At 38.9% G+C, this 16876-nt stretch overlaps 1 protein-coding gene across 1 annotated transcript in view; it reads left to right on the top strand.

Moving 5' to 3' along the window:
• The window catches only part of COG5 (component of oligomeric golgi complex 5), a 200221-nt gene that overhangs the window by 22033 nt on the left and 161312 nt on the right, over window positions 1-16876 (top strand). The window contains exon 6 of the mRNA XM_079786047.1: window positions 2321-2441. Coding sequence (XP_079642173.1) covers window positions 2321-2441 — 121 coding nt within the window. The remainder of the gene's footprint in view (window positions 1-2320; window positions 2442-16876) is intronic.

Raw genomic sequence — 16876 nt, 5'->3', positions numbered from 1 at the left:
GATTGGCTTCTTTCACTTAGTAATATGCATTTAAGGTTCCTCTATGTCTTTTCATAGCTTGGTAGCTCATTTATTTTTAGTGCTGAATAATATGTTTGTATTCTATTTGATGATAAGTTCTAAAATAAAAAATGAGGAAGGAAAAGAAATTGATTGGAGTGGAGGCAACTATATTAGGAAATGGTGAAAGGTGATGCATTACAGATTATCTAAGACTTGTTGACTGAGGATTTTATTAAATGCTATTCTGAGAATATTCAACATAATAAGCCAGTGAAGTTTATTAAAAATGGGGCTGGAGTGCTGAAAACTGTTTCTAAGACAATAAATCTGGCAGGATGGATTTCAGAAAGCTGGCCAGGAGACCACAGTATTAAGGTAAAGGTGATAAAGATTTGGATTAGGGTGATGCTAGTAGGAATAGAAGTAAAGCAACTATTATGTTATGCATCAGAAAAATCATCAGTAAGACTTGGTGACAGATTAATATGGTTAAAAGTAAAAGCATTAGAAATAAGCTCAAAGATTTAATGTTTGAGGCTATATCCTTTATTGGGTAGGTAATGGGGAATTCTGGCAGGATAATTCTGATTAGACTAAAGTAAGATCTGTATTTCTCATAATGTATTTAGAATCCCAGAGGAGTGATTGCTAGGGATTCTACTTGCCAAATGGTCCATCTAAAAATTCAGTCTTAAAAGCAAGAAACTGATAATAGTGGTTATTTTGGGCAAGTTCATATTTGGGACATAGAAATATGAGGGTGATATTATCTTTTGAATCAAATGCTTATATTATCTATTCAAAAAGTAAATAAAATGTAGTAATTAAAAGATAAAGATGCCCAAATCTTCTAGGGGGGAAATTCTTATTTGTCATTGACTTTATTATTTTATGCACTTCAGACTATAGTTACTCATAAATGCAGTCAGGCAAACAAGTTTAATACCTTGTTGCCTTTGACTTATATATGTTTATAAATGCATATTTGATTTTAGGTTTGTATATGTTGTGTGTGTGCGTTACGGGTGCATGAATGTGGCTGTGTGGCTCTGGTATGTGTGTATTTCACTCAGAAAAACAAAATGTTTATAGCTGGAGCCTCAGGGACCCTGTGCTCTCAGTGCTTTTAATTTTCATTGCCACCAGTTAGGATTTTCCTCTTTAGATGGGAGATGTCCTTGCTTTTCAACCAGCTTCAGGGCCATTCAAAGATGGTGGTAATGCAGCAGCAGCATAGACTGTCTCTCTTTTCTTCATTATCACTGCTGACGCTGAAGGTCATTACATACTAGTATATATTATTTCAGCAGTCTCTTTTCTCCCCACTCTCCCCCAGGCAATTGTCCTGGGTCCTGCTTCTGTAGTAAAATACCCTGAAAGACATCAGTCTTTATTTCATGTCATAGTCCTTTGGATAGGTAAAGAACCAGTGTTGGATCTGATAATGTAAAGGTAATAGGAGGTCATATATGGTAGTTTTTAAAACATACCGTAACTTTTTTTGGATAATTATTAGTGTTAAAAAATTAGGAAAAATCAAGTAGGGCATACTTATTCTTTAAGGTCTAGTAAAATTGGGAGAAGTTTTAAGTCTGTTCCCCAAGGGACCTAGAAAAGAGAAACCAGGATTGGAAACAATAAGAGGCCATAGGAGGAAGCTGGGCAGTCCTAGACAGTGGTTGTCAGCTTTGGCTGCACATTGGCACCATTTAGGATATTAAAAAAATATATATGCTTAGTTCCCACGGCTAGAGGTTCTGATTTAATTGGTCAGGGCTATGGCCTGGGCATTGGAACGTTTTGAACGTACCCACTTGAATTTAATATGAAGTCAAGAGTGAGGACCACTGGCATAGAGAAGAGTCCCTGGATTTCATTGCACCTCAATCCCAAGTTCTCTCCATTGGGTATAAATTGGAGTTTTTGAAATGATGATTTTTAAAAGTTGTGATTATTTAGGTTACTGAGTGGTAGAAAAACAAAAAAGACAATGAATCAGTAGCATTTGGAAATAATGGACAGGTTTACGTATTTTTTGTTGTTGTTGTTAATCCTCACCTGGGGATATTTTTTAGAGAGAATAGAGGGAGGAGGAGAGACAGAGAGAAATATCTCTGTGAGAGAGACACATTGATTGGTTGCCTCCCGCATGAGCCCCAAATGGGGCTGGAATCGAGCATGCAGCTAAGGTACATACATGCCCTTGACCAGAAACAAACCAGGGACCCTTCAGTCCGAGGGCCAGTGCTCTATCCACTGACCCATACCAGCTAGAGCCAGATTTACATACTTACCGAACATTATGATATTTGTACAGGTTGCCTGTGATTTGCTTCGGAGAATAATTCGCATCTTGCATCTCAGTAAGAGACTCCAAGGACAACTGCAAGGGGGTAGTAGAGAGATAACAAAAGCTGCCCAGAGTCTCAATGAACTTGGTAAGTCCTTTTGATTACGAAGTTAGTAGAGTTTTAAAGGATTTCAGTCACTTGATTTTGTTGTCTTTTGTTACCTTATCACCATTAACAAATATTATCGAGCAAACTTATTTAATAATTGATTGTTTACAACATTGTCACTTTTCAAAATGGGTGAGTAAAATTAGTTGATTTCTTAGAAATGCTGTTTATATTTAAAATTATCATATGGTATAATTGGCCTTTTTAAAATATAGGCCTGTGAATTTTAACCTATGTATAGATTCATGTAACCTCCAGCACAGTCATGGTATAGAATAGCTCCATCACCCTCATGATCTCCTTCTATAATAATGCCTACTTACCTCCCCTCCCCTACTCCTAACCCTGGCAACCACCCAATTGGTTCTGCATTACTGTTGTTTTGTCTTTTGGAGAATGTCATATAAATGGAATTATATGTAACCTTTTGAGACTGATTTCTTGTACTCAGCATAATACCTTTGAAAATTATCTAAGTTTTTGTATATACCGTAGTTTGTTACTTTGTGTTTGTTGGAATACCATTGTGTTGTTGTACCACTATTTGTTTTTTGATTTACTGATTGAAGGAAATTTGCATTTTCAGTTTTTGGTGATTATGAATAGAACTACTATAAACATTTGTGTACAAGTTTTTATTTCCCTAGGATAAATATCTAGGAGAAATGCTGTTTTTTAGGTGACAAATCTCATGTTGACATTATGCCTAGAAGATTATTGAATTCATTTCTTCATTTGTTCCTGAAACATTTAGACTCTTGACATTCAAGGGTTTAACATTCATGTTTTTGACTGTTAAAAAGCTGCAAGGTCTGTGATGAAGCAGTTGATAATTTTTCAGGCAAAACTTTGAATACCTATGAGTGGGCATAGAATTACCTAGCACCTGCATTTTAATAAGGATTTGTGTGTTTTTCCAAATAGGCACACAGTAATTTTTCTGAAGTGGATGTGTTTAGTAGTATTTGTAACTTTGTAGGTTCAAAAGGTCTTTATATTCATCTCAAATATCAAGATTCTATTTAGTCTTGGTGGTGTGCTGTGAAAGTAGTTACGGCAAAATAATATCTGAAAGATGTGTATTACATTTTTTTTGAAATTTTCTGTTTGATATTTCAATTACATAGTAGAGATTATTCCATATTTTTTACTAAGAAATGTAATATCCTTCACAAATCATGCTTCAACACATTTCAATTTATAATGCTTAAATACATTGCTTAGGCACATCATTGGGAATATATCCAACTTGTGATTTGTAATGCTGGGAAGATATTGTATAAAAAGTTAAGTTTTTAACAGTGAGTAATGATTGCTTTTTTCAGACTGTGCTAAATTTAGGAGTATAAAAATCCTAGTATCCGAAGTTATTTTTTGCTTTTAACTTTTAAAAAATCAGACACAAATATCCTACATAATAAAATGGTAATATGTAAATTACCATCACTCCGCTACGCCCACGATTGGGCCAGCAGGAGGCACAGGGGGCGGGACTCAGGGTGGCCGGGGTAGGTGATTGGGCCAGAAGGACGCTGAGCTCGCGGCGCCTCTGGCGCCGCGAGCTCAGCGTCTGTACCATGGCTGCCGGAGGCTTTCGGAAGGCCTGGGGCGCCTGCGGACAGCCAGCCGGACAGGTCCCCCGCGATCAAAGGCCAAAGCGGGGGACCTGGCCGCCTGTCTGCTCCGGCGCAAGGCCTTTCGAAAGCCTCCGCAGCGCCGGAGGCTTTCGGAAGGCCTGGGGCGCCTGCGGACAGCCAGCCGGACAGGTCCCCCGCGGTCAAAGGCCAAAGCGGGGGACCTGGCCGCCTGTCTGCTCCGGCGCAAGGCCTTTCGAAAGCCTCCGCAGCGCCGGAGGCTTTCGGAAGGCCTGGGGCGCCTGCGGACAGCCAGCCGGACAGGTCCCCCGCGGTCAAAGGCCAAAGCGGGGGACCTGGCCGCCTGTCTGCTCCGGCGCAAGGCCTTTCGAAAGCCTCCGCAGCGCCGGAGGCTTTCGGAAGGCCTGGGGCGCCTGCGGACAGCCAGCCGGACAGGTCCCCCGCGGTCAAAGGCCAAAGCGGGGGACCTGGCCGCCTGTCTGCTCCGGCGCAAGGCCTTTCGAAAGCCTCCGCAGCGCCGGAGGCTTTCGGAAGGCCTGGGGCGCCTGCGGACAGCCAGCCGGACAGGTCCCCCGCGGTCAAAGGCCAAAGCGGGGGACCTGGCCGCCTGTCTGCTCCGGCGCAAGGCCTTTCGAAAGCCTCCGCAGCGCCGGAGGCTTTCGGAAGGCCTGGGGCGCCTGCGGACAGCCAGCCGGACAGGTCCCCCGCGGTCAAAGGCCAAAGCGGGGGACCTGGCCGCCTGTCTGCTCCGGCGCAAGGCCTTTCGAAAGCCTCCGCAGCGCCGGAGGCTTTCGGAAGGCCTGGGGCACCGGCGGACAGCCTGCTGGTGCACCAGGTGCATGATTAAATCATGCACTGGGCCTCTAGTCAATTATAATGCTTTGAGTTTGTGCAGTGCAGAGTATAAACCCACTATCCTTCCCTGAGGTGTTGGCTTTACCCATAGTTTTATAAATATTACTAGAGGCCCGATGCACGAAATTCATGCAAGGGGCTTGGCCCTCGCAGCTGCAGCGGCTTGCCTTGGCCCTCACAGTCCCAGCTTCATCCGGAAGGTCGTTTGGCTGTCTGGTCTAATTAGCATATTACGCTTTTATTACTATAAATGATGATGAGAGGTTGTTGAGAAAGTATAGTTTGTGGTGGGTTTATCTCAAAATGGATTGTATTAATTTAACTTTTTAAATTTTTAAAAATATATATATTTTATTGATTTTTTTACAGAGAAGGGAGAGGGAGAGTCAGAAACATCGATCGACTGCCTCCTGCACACGCCCCACTGGGGACGTGCCCGCAACCAGGGTACATGCCCTTGACCAGAATCGAACCTGGGACCCTTCAGTCCGCAGGCCGACGCTCTAGCCACTGAGCCAAACCAATTAGGGCTAACTTTTTAAAATTTTTAAAGCTGCAAGGACTGGCTTCCACCATGGAGGATCATCTGTGTAGGGGCCCACCCACCGAGCAGATCTTACTTCAAAAGGGCTCTGGTTGCCTGCTGAGTCCGCCCTTGAGTGTGTAGCTTGTTGAGGTGGTTGGGTGATGCTTTGACGTGATCTGAAACTGTCTACTGGGTGTGCTGACTCTGGGTCCTCCTGGAAAGTACAAGCCGAAGCCCGCCACCACCTGTGTTCTGCCTTGGGCCACTTGGCATGAAGTACAAAGTGAGCTGCACATGGCTGCTACTTTGCTGTACTTGGAGGTGCCCAGGCAAGGCCAAACTGTGAACCAAGGCCTGCTGCTGCTAGTGTTGGGCCTGGGGCCACTTAGCGAGAGGTATAGGTTACTGTGAGGCCAGATGCTGCTTGTTGAGAGTTATTACGAATATTTGAAGTATGAGCAAGGACAGGCAATTTGTATGGGAAAGCCATTGGAAACTGCTTGGGGTGGCCAGCATTTTGGGTAAGGCAGGGTCTCAGAGAATCACCAGGGCAGAACAAACAGTGTGAGCCTGGTTGATGGAGACTCAGATATGGCTTTGTTGGAGGAAGTGCTCAGAAAAGAAACAGTGGTCTCTGCTAACACTTTTGTCTGGTAGAAAGCTGCCCCCCAGTTCTGGCCCTGATTCCAGTTGATTCAGTTCCTCTCCATATAAGTCCGTAATGCCGTTTAAGCTGCTGTCCCAGCACTGGAGCTCAGAGGGAGTGAATCCAAGCAAGGCCGAGTGTGGGCCTTTTAGGAGAAACTGCCTGGAACTCCATCAGTCTCCTTCTCATTAGCCACAATCCCTGTTGGTTTTTATAGACAGAAATTATGGAGACTTGTTTTCCTGGCATGGAGACCCCTTGCTCCTCAGCGGGGACCTCTGCAGCTGAGATATGCCTCTCACATGTGGGTGTGGGACCAGCCCATTCCCCCCCATCTTCTCCCTTCCTACCAGTCTCCACGTGGTTTCTTTTAATTGCTAGCTGTACAGTTTCCATTCAGTTAGACGTTAGGCAGATCTGAATGATGGTTGTTCTGTAGTTTAGCTATAATTTTGATGTGGTTGTGGGAGGATGGGAGTACCACATTTACCTCTTCTGCCATCTTGACCCAAACTTGTTAGTTTTGGATGCTTCATATTTATAGGTTAATATGATAAATTTTGTATCTTTTTATAATAATGACATTTTCTAAACAGAAGCAAATCTCTTCATTTCTGCCAGTCTACTTTTATATTTTTGAAGTTTTATAGTTTTTAAAAATAACATATGTAGACTTATGTTTAATAAAATCTATTACTTATAATTAAATTTATCAAACCATTAGGTTGCAATATGCATTAAGACTTGCAGTTTGTTAGAAACCTCACATAAAAATGAGTGAATGAGATGTAGTTTTGTGTTTGATAAGCTTAAGGTACATTCTTTTCTAAAACTAAGCATAACCTGGCCGATGTGGCTCAGTGGTTCAGTGTCGATGTATCAACCAGAGGGGCACAATTTGATTTCCAGTCAGGGCGCAAGCTAGGTTGCAGGCTTGTAGGAGGCAGACGATCAATGATTCTCATCATTGATGTTTCTATCTCTCTCTCCCTTTACCTTTCTCTCTGAAATCAGTCAAAATATATTTTTTAAAAATTGTTAGAACTAAGCGTAAAACTGATGATGACGGTGATGATGATCATCATGATCATCCTTAAGAGAAACTAGTCTCCTCTTAGCTTTCTTGTTTTGGCTCATCTGCATTTTTCATAAAATAGTAAGAAAAATCCTCACTATTCTCTTACCAGAAGACTTAAATAAATTTACAGTAAACCCTGGATTTTGCTGACTTTGATTTAATGGACTTCGGATTTTTTTTTTAAACCTTTTATTATTTTATTTATTTATTTATTTATTTATTTATTTTTAAAAATCTTTATTGTTTAGATTATTACAGTTGTTCCTCTTTACCCCCCCCATAGCTCCCCTCCACCCGGTTCCCACCCCACCCCATGCCCTTACACCCCCCCCTACTGTCCTCATCCATAGGTGTATGATTTTTGTCCAGTCTCTTCCCGCACCCCCCACACCCCTTGCCCCCCCGAGGATTGTCAGTCCACTCCCTTTCTATGCCCCTGATACTATTATATTCACCAGATTATTCTGACTCTGGGTCAGAATATTTTTTATTCACTTGATTTTTAGATTCACTTGTTGATAGATATGTATTTGTTGTTCATAATTTTTATCTTTACCTTTTTCTTCTTCTTCCTCTTTTTAAAGAATACCCTTCAGCATTTCATATAATACTGGTTTGGCGGTGATGAACTCCTGTAGCTTTTTCTTATCTGTGAAGCTCTTTATTTGCCCTTCAATTCTGAATGATAGCTTTGCTGGGTAGAGTAATCTTGGTTGTAGGTTCTTGCTATTCATCACTTTGAATATTTCTTGCCACTCCCTTCTGGCCTGCATAGTTTCTGTTGAGAAATAAGCTGACAGTCGTATGGGTGCTCATTTGTAGGTAACTAACTGTTTTTCTCGTGCTGCTTTTAATATTCTCTCTCTGTCTTTTGCTCTTGGCATTTTAATTATAATGTGTCTTTGTGTGGTCCTCTTTGGATTCCTTTTGTTTGGGGTTCTCTGTGCTTCCTGGACTTATAAGTCTAATTCTTTCACCAGGTGGGGGAAGTTTTCTGTCATTATTTCTTCAAATAGGTTTTCAGTATCTTGCTCTCTCTCTTCATCTGGCACCCCTGTAATTTGGATATTGGTACGCTTGAAGTTATCCCAGAGGCTCCTTACACACTATCTTCATATTTTTGGATTCTTTTTTCTTTTTGCTTTTCCGGCTGGGTGTTTTTTGCTTCTTTGTATTTCCAATCTTTGACTTGATTCTTGCCATCCTCTAGTCTGCTGTTGGATCTCTGTATATTATTCTTTATTTCAGTCAGTGTATGCTTAAGTTCTAGTTAGTCCTTTTTCATATCCTCGAGGGACTCACCAAATTTATCGGCCGTTTCTAGAAACTTCTTGAAAAACCTTGTAACTGTGGTTTTGAACACTATATCCAGTAGTTTGCTTTCATCTATTTCTTTCATTTGTGACCTGTTTCTTTGTCTCCGCATTCTGGCTGCTTCCCTGTGTTGATAGAGTGGCTTTGTGTGCTAGGTGTCCTGTAGGGCCCAGTGGCTCAGCCTCCCCAATTACCTAAGGTGGACACTCTTGGTGCACCCCTTTGTGGGCTGTGTGCACAGTTTTATTGTGGTTAAGCCTTGATTGTTGTTGGTATCACTGGGAGGAATTGACCTAGAGGCCAGTTGGCTGTGAGGATCAGCTGTGTCTATGCTGGGAGAACTTCTGTGCTGGAGACACCCTTAAGGGGCAGGATTTGCTTCAGTGGGGCTTTGGTGCTCACTGAGTCTGCCCCCTGAGTGTGTTCCTTATGGATCTGAGGAGTTGTAATCTGGATGGTCCCACTCTGACCACTGGGTACACTGGCTCTTGGATCTCCAAGGAGGTGCAAATTTAGCCTCTGCCTGAGGCCACCCAGCAGCAGCTATGGAGAGATATGCAGATTCCTCTTCTTTGTTTGGGTTTTGGAGGTACCCAGATGAGGCCCAGCTGTGAAACAATGCAAGCTGCTGTGGAGCCTTGGAAGTTCTGGGTCTCTCTGACTCAGCTGCAGTTTGTTAGGTAATTTTAGATTGCAAAGGGCCAGGCCATTCATATGCAAAAGCCTCTGCACAGCTGGGGTGGGGTTGTAAATTGGGTGGGGCGGGGTCTCAGGGAATCAACAGGGCGGAGCATACAGCAAGAGCTGACCTTCCGCCCTGCCCTAAGTGGCCCCCTGGGTCTCAGTGTCCCGTGGTAATTGCTGCAAGCACCTCTGAGAAAAAGCCGCCCTCGTGTTCTGGCCTGATGCCAGACAGTCCAGTTTCCCCCCCATATGAGTCTGGGTCCCCAGAGTCTCGCCTGGAACTGGAGTTCAGAGCAGTCGGGAGCTTGTGTCTCCCTCCTGATTGAAAAAGAGAACCGCGTCCTTAGCTGCCAGCCCTTTCCGCAAGCGCGCCTCCATTCCTCTGCCCTTTACTTCTGCACCCTCTGAGTCTCAGTGTGCTTTTCTCTTTCCTTCTAGTTGTAGAATTTCCACTCGCCAGCGTTTCCGTGGTTCTGGATGATGTTCGTTTTGTCTTTTAGTTGTAGTTTTGAAATGGTTGTGCGAGGGAGCAAGTTCAGGTGTTTACCTATGCCGCTATCTTGGTTTCTCTCTGTATAAAGATGATTTTCAAGTTAAAAATGGGTACTGGACGGGGATAAAAAACATTTAAGAAAAGTGAATATCAAGTCTCAAATTCCTACTGTAACAGGAAAGTAGGAAGTACTTTTTTTGAGGAATAGATTCCTTTTTTAAAATACATCACATAATTGAATTGAAAATATATTAGTAAATATTTTAAAACTAGAGGCCCGGTGCACGAATTTGTTCATGGGTGGGGTCCCAACGGGTGGGGGTTGGGGCTGGGATGCAATCGACCCTGTGCAGGTGGTGGTTCGCCCTTGCCAGCTGCCAGCACGGGATCTGGATCTGTCCTGCTGACATTTGCGCTGGTTGCCGGGAGCTATCTGGCGGCCGCTTTTATATTGTTTCTTCCTTGTGGAGCATCTAGGGAGGGAAAGTGGCTGTGGTGCCCAAGGCCGACTTCCAGGAGGCTGGTGGCGCTGTCGGGATTGTGCTGATGACGCGGTCTGTTGGTGCCTGGCTCGTTCTCCAGATATTGGACCTGCAGGACTAATAGGGAGTGAGTGGCTGCCACTGGGCTGGTGGGCCACTGAAGGGTCTCAGCTGAGCGGTGCTCCTGCAGTTGGGAGTGACTGACCACCAGGGGGCAGCTCCTGCGTTGAGCGTCTGCCTCCTGGTGGTCAGTGCGTGTCATAGCGACCGGTCATTCCAGTCGGGTCATTCAGTCACTTAGGCTTTTATATATGTAGATATTAAAATTTCAGGAAAATGACCAAAGCTGCCATTTATTGCTATATGGCAAGTATTGTGCAAAACATGGTATATGTTTTATCTAATTGAAGTTTTACAATAGCCCCTTAAGGTGCATGTTATCATTTTACATATGGGGAAGCAGATTCTGGATGAGATTAATAATCCTAGGAGAGGAACCTGACTTATTATTTATTTCCTCCACCAATACTCTGGTGGGGAGGTGTTAATGAGAATCAAACTTCTTTGAGACACAAGTATTGTGTGAATTGGGGCTTTTGTAATTTTGGGGTATGGGCTATAGCAATACTATTTGTCAGTTGAAGTTGAATGACCTATATAATTTAGTAAATTTAAAAAAAATTTAATGTTGTCTTCTCTTTGCATTGATGCTGATTGCTTTTTTCTTTTGAACCAACATTTATCTCAGTTAAGATTGGTTTGGGATTTAAATGATTTTCTTTTTGACTGTTCCAAGAAAAACTATATCTTAGTCAAGGTTTGTAATTTGCTTCTGGTTATTTAAATGTATTCTAGAGAACATTTAAGGACATTAGATAGACATCATTTAACTAGCCTCTATAATTTTAGTTTTAACATTTTTTGAAGTATAAAAAATGTGCACATACTGTAAGTGTTCAGCTTAGTGAATTTTTACCTCTGTAATTTTGATAGCTTGGCCTAATGAAAATATAAGATAACACAGGAAAACTTATTCAAGGAACATTCCAAGGGCTGGAGAAATTACAATGAATGCACTGTGTTAATGGAGTTTTCCAGGGTATTTTTTAATTTTTTTAAACTTAATTTATTGTTTAATGTATTACATAAGTCTTCTTTTTCCCCCATTGACCTCTACCCAGCCTCCCCCAACCCCCGGCACATGCCTTCACCCCTCCACTTCCCCTTTTGTTTATTTTTTATACTAATATGCATACATACAAGTCCTTTGGTTAATCTCTTACCCCCTCGCCCCCTGCCTCCCCTCATAGCTTGTACAGTCTGTTCAATGCTTCTGTGACTCTGGTTCTATTTTTGTTCATCAGCTTATGTTGATCATTATATTCCATAAATGAGTGAGATCATATGATATTTATCTTTCTCTGACTGGCTTATTTCGCTTAGCATTATGCTCTCTAGTTCCATCCATGCTGTTGCAAATGGTAAGAATTCCATACACAGTGTAGTATTCCATTGTGTAGATATACCACAGTTTTTTAATCCACTCATCTGCTGATGGGTACTTAGGCTGTTTCCAAATCTTAGCAATTGTAAATTGTGCTGCTATGAACATAGGGGTGCCTATATCCTTTCTGATTGGTGTTTTCTAGTTTCTTGGGATATATTCCTAGAAGTGGAATTACTGGGTCAAATGGAAGTTCTATTTTTAATTTTTTGAGGAAATTCCATACTGTTTTTCCACAGTGGCTGCACCAGTCTGCATTTCCACCAGCAGTGCAAGAGGGTTCCTTTTTCTCTGCATCCTTTCCAGCACATATCGTTTGTTGATTTATTGATGATAGCCATTCTGACAGGTGTGATTTTTAAAATATCTACAAATATGACAGAGGAATGAGTATTTTATAAAGTACATGCATAAATAAAGACAACATTAAACTAAAGAGAAAAAACAAGATCTGGATATTGACATATATTAGTCTCAATCTGGAAAATGTCTCTTTTAAATATTATATCAATTAACTTGCCTTTTAAAGTTTCAACTTTATTTGTATAAGCTTAATTTAATAATATGATTCTCCACTTATGTTTGGTGGCTATTGTTAAGGTCATAAGTACAGCTGAGAAAGGAATTTTGATAAGGCCTGCCTTCTACTGTATCTTTTAATAAATAGGTTTAGAAAAACCAGCTCAATTCTGTATTGTTTTAAAAATTAAGTACTACTGCCAGACTACTATCAATGGTTTAATAAAACAGTGTTTTTAATTTGTAAAATTATACTAATATATATTCATTGTGAAAATTAGAAACTTCAGATATATATTAATTGCTGAAAACCAGAAAATGTAGATAGGTATCACCTAGAAATTCATTTTGGGAAACTAACCCCCCAACTATTTGCCTATATATTACTCTATTGTTCATAATTATTTTGTTCTTAATGTTAAATTATGGGCATCTTTCCATGTTAATAAACATTGATCTATATCACTTTAATGGCTAGATTATATTCAGTTGAAAACTTTCTGGTAATTTAATGTAAATAGTCTACTATTTTAACAATTTGGTCTCTTTTTTTTTTTTTCTTTCACTAGTGTAACTATCCTTTGATGACCATACTTGACTACATTTTTGCAAAATTATTTGTTTTCTTAGGATACATTTTGGAAGTTGAATTTCTTGGTCAAAGGTTATATTTAAGATTTTGTTTAATATTTCAAAATGAAATGTATTTCCAGTACCAATGTGAAAGAGCACACCACAGCTTAGTCATAATTAGTAGACATTAGCATTTTAAAAATTATTTGCTAATTAATTATGTGAAAAATTGTATATTAATTTGTTTTATAACTTATTCTAATTTTCATTTGTTTTTTGCTGTCTGTGGTTGAACAGTTTTGTGTTTGTTTTTCATGGGGGAGGGGCTACCTGTTTTTGTTCTTGGCTCATTTTGCTATTGCTGTGTTGATTTATAAATATTCTTTACATAATAGAGGTACATTTGCATTACTATATAAACTGTAACTTTGTTTCCCAGGCAGATTTATCTTATTTGATATTTTATGTATACCTTTTAAAGTTTTATAGTTATATTTGTTAATCTTTTACTTAATGGATTACTTTGGTTCCTCACCATAATATTACAAAAATATTCACTTACATACTTTTAAAATATTTTTATGTTTTTATTGTTATCCATCTGCACTTTATTTTGGTATAACTTAAACACATATAATCACCACATTTCACAACACCAGGCAATGGTATTCACTGTCCTTGAGGGTAGTAAGCAGTTGACTTTATTTTGCCAATGTTTAGTTATTTCCTCAGTACCACATAATGAATAATATATCACTTCATCTCATATTTTAATTATTTCATTATTTCACAGTACATTACTTTATTTGCTTGATTTTTTAATGGGTTTTCTGTTATATCTCAGTTGACTATTCTTATTTTCCTTTTTAAATCTTGAAGTTAAGTATTTTTGTTGTTGTTGCATTTAATTATTTTTTACTTACTATTTACATCTAGATTTTTCCCGTATTTCCATTCTTATTGTTTTTAATAGGCAAATAGAATTAGACATTCATTTTTTAATGACATTTTCTCAAGGCTGTGTCTTTGTATAACTTTTGGGTTATCTCTAATTCTACATTTGGAAAACATAGAGATGTTACTACTACTAGTTTTGGATTTTAATTTCTAATAAATATTATGTTGTATTTTAAGTCTCGATGAAACGTATCTGATGGGACATCTGCTGTGATCAGGGGATGAAAATGAGCAGAACTGTACTTTAGAAGTGGAAAATGGAAATTGAGAGATTGAGATGGAGAGACCAGGTCAGAGGCTAATATAATGGTCTAGGTATTAGGGGCTTAAATGATGATGATAGAAATAAAGTGTAAGTATATATATTTTAGAAGCCCTCAAATCTAGAAAGACTTTCACTGGGCTTGGGTTTAAATTAAAACTTTTTTTAGCCTGACAGGATTATAACCTATTTTCCAGCGTGATGTCTCCCTGCTTCCATATTCATAGTCTGTGCACCAGCCAAATTGGATTGTTCCCTGGTCTGGAGACTTCGTTTTCTTCTGTGTAATTGCTCATGCTTGTGTCTCTGCCTGATATGCTGTTGTTGCCTAGGTGGCATCAGCCATCTCATCCCTCAGTTAAAGTTCCTTTCAGTTGCTGTTTCCTTTCTGCAGCTTTTCCAGGTACATGTGCTCCTTTTCCTTTCAGCCCTGTTGCTCTTCATTTGTACTCTTAATGGTAGCTGTACTTTGCCTTGTGATATCGATGTTGACATATTTGTCTTATTGCCACCGCTTCTGTAAGTGCATGCAACCCTACCCTTTTATGTAATGTTCAAATTTGGGCAAGTGAGGGCTAAGTGCTATTATAATGGGCCATTTAAAAGTGCTTTTATGATTTTTTTAAGTGCTTATAAGATAACAGACTTGTTTATGATAGTAACTAGGATTTTTATGGTTATTGCTCCTTGACAATTTTGTCTGGATGTTTTTTGTATCTGCCTACTAGATCCTGTGACATATGTTATTCATTAAGTTTTTAGAAACATTTATGTGTTATAGAACTAGTAGGCATATTTGTTAATATAAATGGTATGATAGAGTACCATATTTAAAAGTAAAAGCTTCTTGTATCTTATTTTTTTGTATTTACAACAGTGATAAAATATTTATATGGTGTCTTTTACCATGTAGTTGAAAGCACAGTTCTGTTAGCTCTTATTGTATCTATTCTAACTGTATCTTTGAATCATCAGTAGGAAGATGTTTTAATGAGGATCAGAAATATCAGGCAAAGTAGATTATTGAAAATTGGTTGATGAAAATTCAGGCTTTTAACTTGTCATTTTAGCACTTGCTAACAGCTTCCTTTGTGCAAGAGTGGAGTGTCAATCTGCAAATGTTAGTCTTTCCCTCAGTTCAGGTGGCTATTCAAGTTTATGGTTTGCACTTAACCATTTCCCTGGCAATTATTTTTTTTCCAGAATTTTATTGAGACAGAATATTTATGGAAGATATTTTTGAAGGCTAGTTAATCCATCCATTTCTCTTGACTAGTGCATCTCTGCAGGTTGGGGAGTGTGGGGTGGTGGTGAGTTAGTCCATCAGAATTACCAGGGGGTCTTGTTTGTTTGATTTTAAGAACACTTGTCTTCAGTTGGAAGTGTCACATCTCTCTTCCAAGGAGTCTGATCAACCCCTTAGATGTGTACAAAATGATTGAGATCTACTGTTCTAGAATCTGTCCTTGGAGTAAATCAGAATAGGGTTTTGTACCTGGACATTATGTTATTCATTTCCATATAATTATTTTTATTAAATTTCCCTTCAATTTAGCATAATTGTACAGTGAGGAAAATTGTAATCATATAAAGATTTCTTGTTGCCTTTTCTGTAAAGTTGTTGTGGCCATTTTTGTATGTTGAAGCACATAAGAAACAAGTTGTAGAAACATTGTTTACACATTATATACTTTTTTAGAAGATCCATGAAAGACAATGGTCTCTGGTTTCAGTATTAAGAATATTTTGTACTTCTACCGAACAGCTAGAGGATTTTTATTTTATTGATGCTAAGAGTCCTGTAATCAACCCCTTTTCTCTCTTTATATTACCTAATAGAAAACATAGGTACAGTTTTGACTCACTTTTTACAAGAATGTAGGACTTAATGATAAGTAAGCATTTTGCATTTTCATTTCATACCACAGTTAATTTTTTTTCATTTTTTCAACCTTCTTGTTCTAACTTTATTACTTATTTTCTCATTTAATTGTATCTAAAATTATGGGTATTTAAAAGTTGTCTTATCTTTTGAATAAGGCAGAATATGAGTAAATAAAATTATAAGTAACATTTACTAATTTTACTTTCTTACTTTTTTCTTAAGACTAAGAATAGTTTTAGTTTTAGTTTGGGTTACACACTCTTTTGAGGATCTTATTGATCTGTAGATGTTTGTTCCTAAGGAAAAAAACACATACCCATGACATTTTGCACACAATTTCAGGAGACTTATGAGACTCCAAGAAAGCCAATGCCAAAGTCATTGTTTATCTGGAATATATTATTTGGTAAATGTTTTTCTATAAGGTGGCAATAGCCAATCACCTGAACTGTTATCTTTATATGTTTAAATTGTATTCCCTTGGAGCCCATTTTCAATAATACTAGCTTGTTATAATTTGGTTCTATTATTCAATGAATGAAAATGCTAAAAGGAAGAGTTATAGCCAAAGATGATAATATCAGTATTATTGGAAAAAATTCTTAGTGAAAGGGTTAATAAGAAATGTCCCCAGGGTAGATAGTGTTTATTCAGTACATTTGAATTATTTATTGAATATAAGTGTTACTTAAACTGTTATACAACTGAATAGGAAATTAAAGTTGTCATAAATTATCAAGAGTAGCTGAATATTCACTAAATTGTGTTGATGTACAAAGGAAATTAAAATAACGAAGGGAAAATGTTTGACTCAGACCATCTACCTAACTTCAGTGACATCTATTCAAAAGATATGCAAAATATAGGCTAGTGTTTTCACTGAAAATTTATTTTAGAAGTATTCCTTATCTCTATGTATAGTATTTTGCTTTAATAAAAGTTTTATATTGAAATGAGCAAAATGTTCCAGTATTGTACTTACCTTTTTATCAGAGTAAGTTATGAAATTTTATAATTAGCTGAGTTACTTGGCTGAATGAA

The sequence above is a fragment of the Cnephaeus nilssonii genome (assembly GCF_951640355.1).
Source record: "Cnephaeus nilssonii genome assembly, chromosome: 12".
In the NCBI taxonomy this organism is placed as follows: domain Eukaryota; kingdom Metazoa; phylum Chordata; class Mammalia; order Chiroptera; family Vespertilionidae; genus Cnephaeus; species Cnephaeus nilssonii.
This window is presented reverse-complemented; position numbering and strand designations above follow the sequence as displayed.